The following is a 15,792-nucleotide window of genomic DNA, read 5'->3' on the forward strand; positions in this document are numbered from 1 at the left end:
AGGTTTGAGCTGGACGCAGTCCTGACTCTTCCTCCACACTTCACACTCCCACTTAATCTAGTCGAAGCGCAGCTTCAACATGATCACCTTATAGAGCTCACCACGATGTCTTTGGCATCTTCTAGCTGCGCTGCAGCACGACGCTTCGTCCTTGGTAGCGCTCTTCCTCCTTCTTGTCCTTCGCATGCATGAACTGGTAGTAGTAGCTTGCATTCACGCATGGCGATGATATTTGGCTCCCACTGAGCGAGCTGAGCCTTGCTGACGGTCGATGCGCAGCACCTTCATCCCATCACGGCAATGTTCGAACTTGTCCTTCGGCAATGGCTTCGTCATCGCGTCGGCGATCATGTCGTCGGTGCCAACATGGCGAATCCGTAGCTGCTCGTCCTCCATAAGGTGGCGCACCAAGTGGAACTTGTTCATAATGTGCTTGTTCTTGCTGTGCTTGACAGGCTTGGCAGTCAGATAGATGCACGACTTGTTATCGCCGATAATCTCCGGAGTCGCGAACTCCCAGCATAGTTCTTCACAGAGTCCACGTAGCCACTGTAGATCTCTAGTGCCTTCATTCATGGCAATATACTCTGCTTCCGTTGTGCTCTGTGCGTTAATCTCTTGCTTTCTTGATCCGTACGAAACCACGTTATCATTGACGAACGTCACGAACCCGCTAACACTCTTTCGGTCATCAGGGTCATTAGCGTAGTCAGCATCGGTGTAACACGTCAGCTTGACGTCGTTCCCAATAACAATGTCCATCACTAAGCCGTGGTCTTGAGTACGACTCAGGTAGCGTAGCACCCTCTTTCCCATAGCGTAGTGTGTGTGGTTGAAGCAGGACAGGTACTTGCTGAGATTACGCACAGCGTGCGCAATGTCCGGCCTTGAGGCTGAGACCAGATATTGTAGTGCACCAACGAGCTCTCGGTACAGGGGCGGGGAGTCATCTTTCGCATCTGTGACCACCTCAGCGCGCAGCGCTTCCGGTGTTGCAACCGCGCTGCAACCCTCCATGTGAAATCGCTTTAGCACCTCCGTAATATGTTGCCGCTGGCAAAATACCGCATGTCGACGCTCGCTGTCGATTAGTATCTCCACTCCTAGTAGATACTTGACTGGTCCGAGAGATGTGAGTTCATACTCCTCACTGAGCTGCTTAGCAACCTTAGCGCAAAGGTCACTAGGGCCGAGGAGCAGTAGGTCGTCGACGTACACCGTGAGCAACATGGTGACTTCTCCTCCCACTTTCCTGGCGTAGAGTCCGTAGTCAGAGTCGAGGAGCTCGAATCCGATCTTCGTCAGGAACTTGTGCAATGTTTTGCTCCAAACGCGAGGCGCTTGCTTTAGCCCATACAAACTCTTCTGTAGCTTGCATACGTAGCGCGTAGAGTCTTCTCCAAAGCCTGGAGGCTGCTCCATGTAGACCTCCTTGTCGAGATCACCGTACAAGAACGCGGTCTTGACGTCGAACTGCAAGATGGCCCATCCGCGTTGCAGCGCGTATACGATCACGCATCTGATCGTCTCAAGTCTGATAACAGGTGCGTGTGTTTCACTGTAGTCGATGCCCATGCGTTGTAGAAAGCCTCTGATCACTAGTCGAGCTTTATATCGCTTAATACGGCCCGTAGAGTCTCTCTTGAGCGCGTACACCCACTTGCACGAAATGACACGCTTGCCCTTGGCCTCCGTGCGTCGCACGAACACCCAAGTTTCGTGCTGCTGCTGTGAGTCCATCTCAACTTGCATCGCTGCTTTCCACTCCTTCCACTTCTTTGACCTTGCCGCATGCTTGTGACTAATGGGGATCTGCACATCCTCGACGTTCTGCTTCGTCACATTCGTCACTACGTAGTCCTTGAGTCAGGCGGATGGTTGTCGCTTCCGCTTCGGTCGCGACGTAGCTGCACTGTCGTCTGGCGACGACTTCTGCGTCGTGCATGGCTCCCAGTTCTCGTCTTCGTGAGCATCACATCGACTGTCCTTGGCCTTCGAAGCTCCCACTCGATTTGCACATGCTTTCGCCTTATTCTTGCCCTTTGTTTTTTTTCCGCTTGGAACCTCCCACTGAAGCTGCTGGCTTCTTAGCGTCCTCGCTTGGTAGCTGTGGGTCATCACTTCGAGTCGCAGACTCGGCTTCAACTTCAACACCTTGGTCATGGCTCTCACCAGCAGTGGCCAGCTTCGCCATCTCCGCTGCTCGTTTTTCTGCAAGCTCTGCAGGAAGCTGCAGGTACGTAGACATTGTCGTCCGGATCGGCACGATCGGGATCTCCGCAGGTAAGTCGTAGTCTCCGTAAGCGTAGGTGTTTGCAGGAAGTTGCTCAATATACACAGTGCTCACCGTGTACTTCTCATGTGCCTTCATGTTTCCATCTCTGCACGTCGTCACTGATCCTGTGCGCAGGTTCAGCAGCTTATAGCCCTTGGTCTTCTCGCTGTAGCCAAGTAGTAAGCACATCTGCGTCCTTGGAGTGAGCTTCTCCTTTCTCTGCCGAGAATCATCAGGGATGTGCGCGTGCACCAAGCACCCCCACGTGCGCAGCACCCTGAGGTCTGGCCGCTCTCCATACAGGGCCTCGTACGGGGACTGCTGGTCCTTCAACACCGGCGTCGGCGTCTTGTTGAGCGTCTCTATTGCATGTAGGAAGGCTTCTCCCCATAATGAAACGTAGCTTGTAACATAGATCTGACCTCCCGCATGGCGGTCTGGTTCGTGCGCTCCACGATAGCGTTCTCCTGCGGGCTGTAGGGATTGGTGGAACGCGTGTCGTTGCCGAGGTCCTTGCAGAAGGTCTCGAGCTTCATGCTGACGAGCTCGCCACCACCATCGGAGAGCAGCATTTTGATGGTCGCCTTCGGAAACTGGTTCTGGATCCAGCGAATCTGCTTCTGAATCAGCTCCGTGGCTTCGTCTTTGTAGGCTAATAGATATCCCCACTTGTATCTCGTAGCTTCGTCGATAATCAATAGAAACTGGTTTGATTTCGATATTGTATCCACTCCAACACTGCATAGGTCGACACAAAGCTTGTGCAAGGGTTTTGCAGAGCGAGACGGCTTGCGCTTGTAGCTCATGCGCTTCGTCTTTGACTCTAAGCATGGAATGCATTCATAGAGAGCAAAATTCTTCGACTGCATGTTGATGCCAAAGTTATAGGTTCCTGCCATAGTCTTGATAGTCTCCATGTTTACGTGGCCCATGCGGTTGTGCAGCAACGTCATGGGGTTCTCAGCTTCACTGGCCTTGACGCTCATCACGGTTCTTTGCTCTGACGTTGCGGTCTACATGCTGTACATCCCGCGGATGTACTTGAAGCGCAGCTTCAATGGTGTCCTTTGACCAGCCACGTAGTCTTCTGATCGTGCGAGATGCGCACCTGGCAGTTTCCTTTGAATTGCATGTAGGGTCTGCGAGATCAGGTTGTAGGAAGCCGACCTTGGCGTAGCTCACGTCACCAAGGAGGCGCTCCTCGATCTTGCCCGTGTGCTCGTTCAGCACTTGCATAAGCACTGTGCCCCACAGTTGCGCGCTCGGTTGTGCCGTTGCCGAAGACTAGCTCTGCAACTGAGTCTTCGTGTAGCTCCGTAAACAAGGTAAGGTCGCTCGAGACGTTGGTCTGCGCGCCGCTATCCAACACCCACTCCACCATGTCCGGGTCCTTGTCCTTGTCCTTGTAGTTGAAGTTGTCACGCACCGCGAGTACATGCTCTTGTCCTTCAGCTTGAGTCGGTGCAGCCGACTTGGCTGTCTTCACAGTAACGACATCAATCATCCTGCGCGGCGGGTTGCTCGAGTTGTTGTTGTTGTTATTGTTGCCACGCTGGCGGCACTCAGGATCGCCACTCCAATGTCCTTGCTCTCCGCACGTGTTGCACTTCGTCTTCGCCTTTCGCTTGGCGATGTCATCCCTCGCACTGGATGAGCTATTGCTCTTCTGCCGTTTGTTCCGCCCACGCGGCGATGAGCTGCGGTTGCGACGATTGTTGCGGTTGTTGTTGCCTCGTGCTTGGCTGCTGCTCATGTTTCGACGGCCTCTTCGGTCGTTGTGTCCGTCGCCACGGCCACCAACAAATGCAACATCTCGCTGGACGGCACGTCCACCTCCACCACGTCCTTGCTGTAGCTCAGTCTCTTGGCGTGAGTGGTCAGCGAGTCGAATACGTTTGATCGCTTGCTCCCACGTAATGGACTCATCACGTCCAATACGTACTTCATGTTCGTTTACCACCGCTGGGTACACACCCACTGTATTTGACAATAGGATAGAGACGGCTTCCTGCTCAGGCAGCTGCTTGTTTGCGCGGCGAAGTCTCTGTTGGTAGTCGTCGATGTCACGAATGTAATCGTCAAGTCGTTCGTCACGTTGCAGGCGACGATTCAGCATATCTCGCTTGAGAAATACGCTGTTTACGCCAGGATGGTTATCAAAATGATCTTCCAGTGTTCGCCACAGTAGGATAGGATCAGCACGTTGAATAACACTTGTAAATCGCATCTGTAGCTCTTGACTAAGTCCCATCGTAGGTTCACGTTGAGCAACACGCAGTCGTTGCTTGAAACAGCCGCGCTGTCCTTCGTTACGTTGGTCTGCCATCGTTTCGCGCTCCATGGTGGGGTCCAAGAGGTGTGCGACGTCGAGAATGGAGCAAATCTCGACGCGCCACGTCTGGTAGTTGGTATCGGTAAGTCTTGCGCTCAACTGCACGTGTCCGATCTGGTTCATGCACCGCGTGCATCTGTGGTCTCCAACCATGGGTTCGTCCGTAGCGGAGTCGGTCCCGGCCTCGGTCTGGACTGGCTGCGCTGCAGCCTCGGACGTTCTTGGGTTTCTTGGCGGCTCGCTCTGACGCGTGCTGGCGCCGGCGGTAAGTTCCTCTGTGCTTGGGTTTCCTCGGCGGGGCCCGTACGGCGTCGGCACTCGCTGCGGTTGTGCTCGAGCCGCTGAGAATTCTTGAATGAGCTGCCTTTGTGGGCGTCGGGTGGATGCTTCCACTGGAATGTTCTGCACTTGCTGCTGATTTGTCAGTGTAGTCATAACGGTACCGAATTGGGCCAATAAGAGCTCGAGTTGTTGCTCAACTCGGGTTGATGATGCTTGTGACGTCGAATGTGTCTTGTCTGACGTTGTCTCGTCTGCTCTTGCAGGCAACTGCAACTCGTCGGACGCGCGCGAGCTCTGCGTACTCTGGCCTGGGCTTCTAGCTCTCCTTCTTGGGCTCATAACCTGAGTGATGGTCGCTCCTCGGCTACGCCGAGTGGTGACCATTGTGATGAAGGAAGAAGTCGTTACAACAGTAAGCTGCAGGGACTGAAAGTCCAGCAGGGGAGAAAACCGAGTGCTGCTGCTTGCTCTTGACGGCGCAAGTTGTCGAGTGTGTAGCAGCACACGAAAAAAACCCCGGTAACATATATTGGTAGGATTAGCAGTAGGATGGGGCTGGCGGCTCGCCAGCCAATGGTCCGTCGAAGTCCGGCTTCTGGACGCGAGCATCGCGTCCTGGAGGCACCTGAGCCTCAGGTTTGAGCTGGACGCAGTCCTGGCTCTTCCTCCACACTTCACACTGTTGGTAATTACCTCTCGTAACGGACGATGATGACCACGTCACGGGAGTATTGTTGACACTCAACGCCCAAATTATGATATTGTACCTGCAGTACCGGTAATTAAACAAAGATTATATCGATGTTTTTTTCGAATAAAATTTTACTAGTACATTTAACTATTACGTAGTACATTCTGGCTATTCCGGAGCAAATGTGCGGTTTGATAAGCACCGGTGGAGATGATCTTAGTAACAGCATTTCACTTGGCTTTATGAACCACTCAGAATCTTAGCTGTAAGTCTGGAAGCCAAATGAATTGTACCCTTGCATTCCAAAGCTTACATGGTGATTCAGTGTATTAAAAGAGCTCAAAACTACTTTAAAGGAAGATGCGTATTTCCGTCTTGAACGCAATAGACATCCTTTACAGCCGATTCTGCAACACATGGAGTTTTCTTGGAGCATATCGACGCATCCACTAGCGTGTTCTCAAGTTGTTGGTATCTCGCCTCAATCGTATGTCGATACAACTGCATGACAAGCTCCAGAACCGTTTCGTCCACCGTCGGTGTAGTCGTGGAGCGCACTAGTACAAGACTTCGAAAGATACTGAGATTAGGGGAGTCTGTGGGTTCAAAGTAGCACCAGCCATACTCGCGCGTGGTCACGTGAAGCGCAGTATTCGGCTGCGGCCAGTCCCCCGCAGCATCCCAAACGTACACCAAGCGGTCCGGTTCAGCGAATTCCTTCAGCGCCAATCGAATAGTAAACGACGCGTTGTCCAGATGCACTTGCCGCTTCGAGACGATCAGATTTGATGCATTTCCAAGAGGGAGACCCTAAATTAAAGAAAAATTAGAAAATCTAGAAATCTTCCAGAATTAGAACAAAACTAGCATCGTACCAGATCTTTGCATGAGTGAACTGTGTTCGGTAGAATGGCTGCTTCACTCTCCATTCGACTCCACATGGCCTTCTTGACTTGCTCTATCGCGTACGGTAGAAACGCACACATCCTCGTCTTCAAGACACACTCCGAGGTGGTCGTCGACGTGGGTCTGGACACTCGCGCGTCGAAGATCTCGGTGGTTGTTCCCCCTACGCCAGCATCTAGCAGAATTCTATCCATATCCACATAATGGCCGTCCACTGTCCTTGCCAGAAACTGGAAAACCGCGTCGTCTTCCACTAAATCGTAAACTAAATTGGCGCCCGAGACAGTGAGCGACTTTGGCAGAGCTTGCAGCAACTGATCGGCCTGAGTCTGTAGCAATTTTCCCACGGCTGCTGTGTCCTCGACACTCTTTTTCACTTTAATTTTTAATGCTTCGTTCTTCTCCTTTAGAGCTTGTAGCTCCCTCGAATCTTCGGATGTCAAGCCATGGAGCTTTTTCTCCATCTCTTTCACTTGAATTTGTAGCCGGTGGATCTCATGTATCGGTCGGTTGCGGTCGCGTCGTCGCTTCTTTTTGGGTTTCGGACTGGATCCTTTACTCGACTTTATTGTGGCACTGGCAGGCCAGAAGGACGGACCAGCGGAACTTGCCATAGAGTCTGACGCGTCGTCGACGGCCTTGGGCATGGTTGTCGACTGCCTCTCCCTGTCTATAGTGATAGAAATTCCTTTCCAACGTGATATTATTTTCGGATGTCAAAAGAAATTAAAAAAGAGCGGTACCGTCGGGAGCATAAATTCAAATACCGGTACGATACCATAATTTCAGAATAAGACATCTCCATGCCGTTCTTGTCCCCGTCTACAGGCTCCAGCGATGGTCTCGTGGAGAGCTTCCTGCACGATATGGATGCTCTTGACCATAACGCACTGAAGCCAAACACTAGCAAAGTCACACCATTGCCCAAGAAGCGCAAACAAGCGACCCATCCGAGTCAGAACAACCCTGAGACCAAAAAAAAGAAGCAGCCGTCGTGGCTCAAGCGCAAACAAGAGCTCGAGCTGCTACGTCAACAAACACAAGCCATGGAAACCCGTGTGGTCTATCTGCAAATGAAGAAAACGTCTCCTAGCGATAATTCCCACTTTTTTAATCTTCAGAAAGAGAAAACCTCAGCGTTAGTAGAGAAGCAACGGTGCATCCTGGCTCAGAACGAGAACATGCAGCTTCGATCTAAGTTTATGCGACAATACGAGGCCCTCCAACTGGCCATGGCGACTGGAGAATATCAGCTAAAGGAGCTTCAAAGGGTCTTGTCGGGAACTCTAAGAGTCGAGTTGGGGACGCTGCGAGCTTGCAGGACCCACGTGTTCGACATGATGGAGAGGAGATTAGACGCCAGATTCCATAAACTGGAGTATGCTTATAGAGCCATGTATCAGCCTATGACGTCGATAGATACAGACAATACAGACGAGAAACGACGAACGTGGGGCTGTGGAGTTTATAAGGCTGGAGCTGCTGCCTTTCGAGGAAAAAACCATCTCGAGTACCATGTGGACATTCATCGAAGAAGGGCGATTCCCTGATGGGGAGCAGTCGATAGTCAGTCGACGTTCTGACGATATTCTGGCCGAGAACACACGTGTAGCAGTGCAGATCGACTGTAAGAGTATGGTTACTATCGATACCCACGGCGTGATCAAACGCTTCATGACACGTCAAGGTTAGGCTGTCATGATGGAAGGTTACTCCGAGTGGACGGTGGATAGTCCTGTGTCAGGAAGGTGGCACCATGTAACCAGAGAAGGAGGCTGCTGTGTCATGAGGAAGTACTCTGTTGATGGTGGCACGACGTCGGGTATCTGTCAGGCGAGATCGCAGTTGTGTCTGTATCCAGATGGAGATCATGAGACGTCGCAGACAAAGTCGAACTCGGTCAGGGACGTGGTGATTTCGTCCTACTCTCAGCTCGTCAAGTCGCGCCACCAGTTTGTGCAGAATGCCTTGTTCGACACCATTCGCTCGTGAAACAGAGGGCTAGAATGGTGCTACATCATGTAGCCTACATGTATTTTCGTAAAGTGTAGCCATGACTCTAAAGACTAAAAGTAAGTCTGATTAATAACAGATTTGATAAAAGTATAAGTCTGATTTAAAAACAGATGGATGTTTTTCATATCATTAAAGATTAAATGTTGCAAGGATGGTTTGATTTATTATCTTGTACAATTTGATCCATCATCTGGTTCTCTAGCTGTTAAAGTCAAGAGCAACATTCTATAGTATGTGGTGGTTAGAGCTTTGATATTTATGAGCAGCAACTCGAGAGCCAACACCAAAAAGTGGAAGTATCTAAAAAAATAGTAGTTGAATTTCTCCATTAATTTAACACAAAACTTACAATATCACATACGTTTTGATTCTGTCCGAGCGTGACTCCTCCGTCAGCTTTGATTTCTCTCCACAAGCAGCGTGTTTCTCTTAAACGGAGTAAATAATTGAGCTTGGAACTTGAGCATGTCCGTTCACTTCGCCTCCCGCATACACAGACTTCGAGCGACTAACATAGCTCTCCACCATCTCTGAAGCCATCCCACCCAATTCTGTCCGTCGAATAACGCGATTCGTGTCCTTATACTGATCATCCACGCTGCGAGTGTAGCGGGGTACTGACAACCCTTGGCTCGCAGCGGGGTTCTCAGCAAGGGTTAAGCTGAAAGTCTTGGCTTGCAGAGGACTTAGCTTTGACAAACGAAGAAGCACAATGTATTTTCCTACTTATCTGCTGCGTGGCTGTCCACTACAGCACTTCAATATGGGAAAGGGAGTCTCACGTAGTGTGCGTCAACTGGCATTCCATAGCGATCACCGTTACTGTAGGTGACGGTCTTGTTATTCACCCCCATGCCAGTTGTCGATTAACACGGAAAGAGACGGCGTATGTTGACGCGTTGCTGCGTCACACCGTAGTCCAGCGTTACGGTGCCGTTAGCATGCACTTCGACAATAGAATATGGCCCTTTGGCCACCTGACGATGCTTGTTACCTCGATCCTTAGCTGCAACTCGCATCATGACTTGATCTCCAGGATGATAGAAATGCTCCAAACGCGTAGCATTCTCACGATCATTATCTCTCAGTATTGCTTCAAATCTGCGCTTCGTGAGATAGCTCCAATTCGTTTCATGAAGCTGCCGCGTTATCAGGTCCTGCCCAAAGACTAAATGTGCTGGTGTTGTACCCAAAATCGTGTGATAACTCGCACGTACTGCAAATGCTGCATATTGAATCACTTGTCGCCAATCTGCTTCCGGGTAGCATCGAATACCATTGTTAATGACTAAATGGACTCGCTCACAAATGGCATTTGCCTGAGGGTTCTTGGTGGAGATTGGCTTTGGCTTGACCGCGTAGCTGGCAAGCATTTCTCGAAACTCTGTAGTGTTAAATTCGTTGCCTTGATCAAACACAACCTCTTTTGGTCTTGGATATCGGCATAACCACGTCACGTCAAAGTTCTCTGCAGTGGTTTTACCACGATTATTTTCTTGAATGGAGACTTCTAGCCATCTTGTAGCTTCGTCAATCACTGTAAGCGCATAGTAGCGATCACTACCGTAAGGCCCCATGGTATCCACATGCACTACGTCGAAAGGATCGACTGTATGCATTTCTCGTGGTGGTAACTTGCCATAATCCTGAGGTCCACCGTGGAGTTTGGCTCTCTTGCATGTAAGACATCTCCTCGCAAAGCTCACCACTGTTTGCTTCATTCCCGACCAATAAAAGAATGACTTCATCGTGTGATACTGGCGCTTGGCACCAGGGTGTACTAATTGAGTGTGATACCAATCGACCAGTTCTTGACGTAATTCGGTGGGAATTAATACACGCTTCTGGTAAGTTAATAGACGTGCACCCATGATATTTTGTATCTTGTAATCCGGGTCGTTTGTACCATTCATGCAGGCTTGGAGTATGTCTTGGATAGCGGAATCTTCATTTTGGTATTGTTTGATGTAGCTGCCCTCCAGAACACACTCAACAGGATCAATCAAGAGCGCCTCCAGCTCAGTCTCTCCTATCTTCTGCTCCGAGTCGCACGCCAGTCGAGAAAATGCATCTGCAGCAACATTTTCCTTTCCGTGAATATGCTCGCAGGTAAGATGATATTCAGATAGTAGCAATTTCCATCGCTTGACCCGCAATGAATTCTCGGTTGGATAAATGAGATTTTTATGGTCCGTGCGGACCACAATAGGAAATCCAAGCAGCATTGTTCTATACTCTTTCAAGATCTCCACCACCGATAATAACTCTAGTTCAGTCGTCGTATAGTTTTGCTGCGCGGTAGTGAGACTTCTAGAGTAAGCTGCTACTAATTTTCCTTGTTGTTCAATCAATCCACCCAACTGCTTTCCACTTGCATCTGCATATATCTCGAAAGGTTTCGAGAAATTGGGGAATGTCAGTAGTACTGCTTTGGCCAACGCCTTCTTAATCTCCTCAAAAGCATTGTTCTCGCTGGATGTCCACTGAAACGCCGTCTTTGGAGACGTCAATCGTGTTAGTGGCTTCAGCATCGCCGTCTTTCTTGGTATCATCTCCCTGTAGTAGTTTATCATACCGATAAACCGACGTAGTTCCTTTTTGTTCTTCGGCCGCTGAATCTGGAGAATGGCACGGATCTTCTTTTCCTGAGGCTTAATCCCGTCTGCATTGATCGTAAATCCCAAGTACTCCACAGTTGCACAGAAAATTCGACACTTTTTACCATTAAGCGTCACGTTGAACTTCTGTAGACGCGAGAACACCACCCGTAAATGCTCCAAATGATCTTCTGCAGTTTTAGAGAAGATGAGTATGTCGTCTAAATAGACGACAACAAAGTCCAAATCGCCCAGAATTCTAGACATGCACGCCTGGTACTCATCTGGCGCCGTTGAGATTCCCATTGGGAGTCTCTTATACTGGAATTTCCCGTACGGTGTACAGAATGCCGTAAACGGTCTGCTTTCTTCTGCCAACTGCCTAGCATAGTATCCCATATTAGCGTCCAGAGAGGAGAAGAACTTCGCTCCGCCCAGACGTATCAAGACTTCCCGAATTAGCGGCACGTAGTAGGGGTTACGCTTCAAAAACTTGTTCAAAGCTCGGAAGTCGGTCAATAATCGCAGACGCCCATCTGGTTTCTTTAAGAAGAAAGCCGGCGAAGCCCATTCGCTATCGAATATCTGCTCCAACACGTCGAGCTGCATGAGTCGATACAATTCTTTTCTCGCTGCGTTTTCTTCGCTCCTTGGAATTGAATATGGGCGTGCCTGTATTGGTGTATACTGCTCTGCCATAGGGAGAATATAGTCAGGAAACTTCATCCGCCCTAAATGCCCATTGTACAATTGCTCGAATTGCTTAAGCAGCTTGATTACTTGCTCGTATGTGGACTGATCAATTTCTGCTGTCCCGACCATAGCTTCAGGCGCCACAGAGGTGTCGTTGATCTCCTTCACTTCCTCCTGTATGTTCGGACCTCCATTTTCATCACTTGCTGTGGACTTGTCTCCCGTGTTCACTGCCACCGTGTTGCCATTCCATTCCACTATCCCATCGCGGAAATTTACAATTACCCCAAGCGCACTTAATAGATCCCGCCCGATCACCATCTCGTCCTTGGCATCGTTGACGACGAAAAATCTATGCGTAATTCGAGACCCATAGTTCAAATCCATCAAACGAAATTGAACTTGTGTCGATCCAGCCACCTTAACGTAGCCCTCGACCTGTTCGTATGTCAGATCAGACGGAGACATCTCAAAGCCCAGCTCACGATTTGCCGCCAGTAACTCCCCGTTAATGAAGCTTGTTCCGCATCCTGTATCCACGAGTGCGACGCGCTCCTGCCTTGTCTTGCATAATCGGAACCGGAGACGCATAGGAGGTTTCTTAGACGGCTCTCTGTCCTTCAGTATACTACCGATGACTTTACACTCACTCTCGTCACTGAGCGAGTAATCAGAATCCATCTCCTCCACAAGTGTCATCTTCGCTTCCTCAATCTTCTTTGCTGCTGACCACTGTATTACCGCCGTGGTTTGACGTATTTTTCTTCTGCGTAAAACACTCGCTATCAGAATGCGAGCTCGTCTTGTGTAAACTACACCACTTGTCACCGTTGCTCTTCTCCCGTGACTGAAACTGTTTTGACGAGTGGGACTCCTTCTTATCCTTCTTCCCAAAGTTCTTCCCGCTACCTTTGTAACCGCCATGCGGCTTACCACCATTCTGCTTACCGTGCTGCTTCCAGCCTCCAGAATGACGCTCCTTGCCCTGACGTCGTTCAGACTGTTCAAGCCGTTCAAAGTACTGGACAGCTTTAGGCATGGTGGTGAGGTGGACACCGCTGAATTCGTATGCTGTCTTCCACTCATTTGGCATAGCCCGCTTGAACGTCCGGATCATCGACTGCTCGTCGACAACCAGAGCGTTTGTGGGTAAATTCTTCAGCATTCGAGTGATCTGTCGCATTCGCTGATGACACTCAGCCACAGACTCATGGCGTCTCTTCGCAAAGAGAAACAACTCCTCCTCCAGTCGCTCGTGATACATGCTCGGCACGAACATGTGACCCCACTTCTGGTACGCGTCATCAAACGTGTCCTGGTCCGCCATGTCTTCGGATCCAGACGTGTCAACCCACGCATCTAATGCCTCGTCATCTAGCACCAAACACAGGTGCTGTGCCTTCTCTTCCGACGACCACTTCTTCATCTTACTAACATGCTCGAACTGTTGAATCCACTGGAGCCATTCCTGCGCCGAACCGCCACTGAAACGCGGAATACTGATCTTAATGAACTCACGCTCATGACTCCCAGTCTTCTTCCTGGTCGTAACCTGAAACGTTACGGATCTCGACACACCAGTGCCTTCGTTACCTTCTTCACTCATTGTTGCGTTCTTGCCTTCCTTGCTTTGCTCTTGGAACACCTCCTCCCCAAGGTTTGCGATATCGCAAAGTGACAACCCTTGGCTCGCAGCGGGGTTCTCAGCAAGGGTTAAGCTGAAAGTCTTGGCTTGCAGAGGACTTAGCTTTGACAAACGAAGAAGCACAATGTATTTTCCTACTTATCTGCTGCGTGGCTGTCCACTACAGCACTTCAATATGGGAAAGGAAACATAGAATTCTGAGTCTCACGTAGTGTGCGTCAACTGGCATTCCATAGCGATCACCGTTACTGTAGGTGACGGTCTTGTTAGTACGTAGCCCTAAGTGTACCCTGGTTACATGAAGTGTGACACTTCACACTTCAGGAGTATGACACGTCATACTCCGGGGTATTCGATACAAGGTACCAAGGTCGTTCAAAGCCAACCATTGGTTAAATGACATTGCATTTCTATAGGTAACTAATAGTTTGTATTATTGTACTCGTCACAAGTCCTTGGACCAAAATGTAGCCATCTGTTATTTGAAGATTCAACAACCCAAATCCTTAAGCAACAGTTAGATATAAGGGGTAAAATCGGGCGTAGATTTCAAAAATGTGGTTAGAATAAGCTGATTCGCAGTCGTTTTTGCGCTTCAAGACTATTTTTAAACTCTTTCCAGATGCCCCAGATTTACGGGAAACGGGTTGCCTTTGAGGCGGTCATTTGATTGGGCAATTTCCAAAACCACATGGATTTGCGCAAGAAAGTTCAAGAAAGTACGCAACTGAACAGCAGCAAATCCGATTACGATTGTAACGATTTGAGTGCAAGGAAAAAAACAAATATTTATTTAAACAGGCACCTTATTCTTCGCTCTGCTGGGTCGTATTCCGCGTTGATTTCACATATAAAATAATAGAGGTTAACGTTAAATAGCTGATAAGGAACAGGCACCGCTAAGTGGCTGATGTGCACCTCAAACTTGGTCTCATTGTCGGCTCTGTAGGTGCTCGTCACAGTCGTAACAGTGCCGTGTGCTATCTGTAGACACTCAGCAACCAGGTCCCGGGTTCGCTGCCCTCTGAAGAGGTCATCTTCCTTAGCTTTGAACATGGAGTCTAAGCACCGTACTACGTAATCCTTCTGGCCTGGCGCCCGCTCTTGCTGCGAGGTGCTTGGCTCAGACATCTTAGTAAGGACGCAAATAGATCACTAGATGCACGAGATGCTAAGGAACATTTACGCAGGCTCCTTGTTCTATTTTCGAGCCAACTCGAGAAGTTTCGCCTTTTCAAATGGCATGTTAAAATAATCTGGTCCAACGTTCATTGACGAGTACAATAAACCCGAACTTATCCTACCTATAAATATACTCAGTTTACAATCTACCTTATTTAGGTCACTTCGCTCTCTTTAATTAAAGAGGGGACCTGTGAGCTGCCGTTCACTAAGAGTTTGTATACTCTCGGAAGATAACTTCCTCTAGCGCAAGGTGCTGTGTGACCCCGTCACACTTGATAGCACTAGTTGTCAATCCACGCCACCGCGGGTAGACTACCTGAACCTCTCCGAAGTTCGTTGCCATGGATAGGAACGACTTCTCCCATATGAACGACTCTCAGTTCGAGTCGGTTCGGAAGATGGCAGGCATCTTCGGGATGGAGGCCCTGCAGAGCCTGGTGGTATCAACACCGGCTGAGCAGCTCTAGCGCGTCAATGCATTCGACGCGTACGAGCAGGGCCTCATCGCACATGTGCGGGAGAACCTGCAGGCTCCGGCGGCGGAAGCAAATCCGCCTCACCCGAAGCCAATACGGCTGAAGGTTAGGGAAGGAAGGCGAGAACCTTCACTTCTGGGTCCGAGAAGTAGAGCTCGCGATGGACGCGGCTCTGATCTCGACCGAGCGACTGTGTGTTGCTTTTGCACTCTCCAACCTTAGCGGCCGTGCTAAGAGTTGGGTGTACACACGGGAAGCAACATCCCCTGGATGTTTCACATCCTGGGCTCAGCTGTGCGAATGTGGTGTAGGAATTTCCAGATTCGACCATACACCAACCTACTTTAGGTCAAGAATCGGCTCAGTCTGATAACCCAGAGCTTAGGAGCAAAGGATCACGGTAAGTACTCGGCGATCTGTCCGGATATGTTATCCGGATAGCCGCTGAGCTCAACGGTCGCCGGAACTCAGCTGAAGAGTCGGTAGAGATCCGAAACGACTACATTTCATTAGATATTTGTATGAGAAGCATAGGATTAAATATGGGGAGCCGAAAAGGCTCCCAGAAGATAACAGAGCAGAATTTTCCTAGTCCAAGACACGTGTACACTTTTCCGGTAAGTCCCTGCATAGGGCTGGATTATCTTCCCCCCCCCCCACTCCAAACGCATAGCTTGTAGGGTATTGATTGGTA

The 15,792-nt window shown here is 49.7% G+C and overlaps 2 protein-coding genes across 2 annotated transcripts; one reads left to right on the forward strand and one right to left on the reverse strand.

The window, feature by feature from the left end:
• Window positions 1–6,029: 6,029 nt before the first annotated feature.
• Window positions 6,030–6,950, reverse strand: PITG_17684 (uncharacterized protein; the record flags this gene model as incomplete). The annotated part of the gene is made up of 3 exons (XM_002896490.1): window positions 6,030–6,039; window positions 6,080–6,390; window positions 6,456–6,950. The coding sequence occupies 3 exons, from the start codon at window positions 6,948–6,950 to the stop codon at window positions 6,030–6,032; spliced, it is 816 nt and encodes a 271-aa protein (XP_002896536.1).
• A 339-nt stretch (window positions 6,951–7,289) lies between these two features.
• On the forward strand, window positions 7,290–8,478 carry PITG_17685 (uncharacterized protein; the record flags this gene model as incomplete). Its single annotated transcript, XM_002896491.1, has 2 exons — window positions 7,290–7,864; window positions 8,220–8,478. 2 exons carry the CDS (start codon window positions 7,290–7,292, stop codon window positions 8,476–8,478), a joined length of 834 nt encoding a protein of 277 aa, XP_002896537.1.
• Between the last annotated feature and the right edge of the window lie 7,314 nt (window positions 8,479–15,792).

The sequence above is a fragment of the Phytophthora infestans genome, genomic scaffold (genome assembly GCF_000142945.1).
Source record: "Phytophthora infestans T30-4 supercont1.59 genomic scaffold, whole genome shotgun sequence".
Lineage (NCBI taxonomy): Eukaryota > Oomycota > Peronosporomycetes > Peronosporales > Peronosporaceae > Phytophthora > Phytophthora infestans.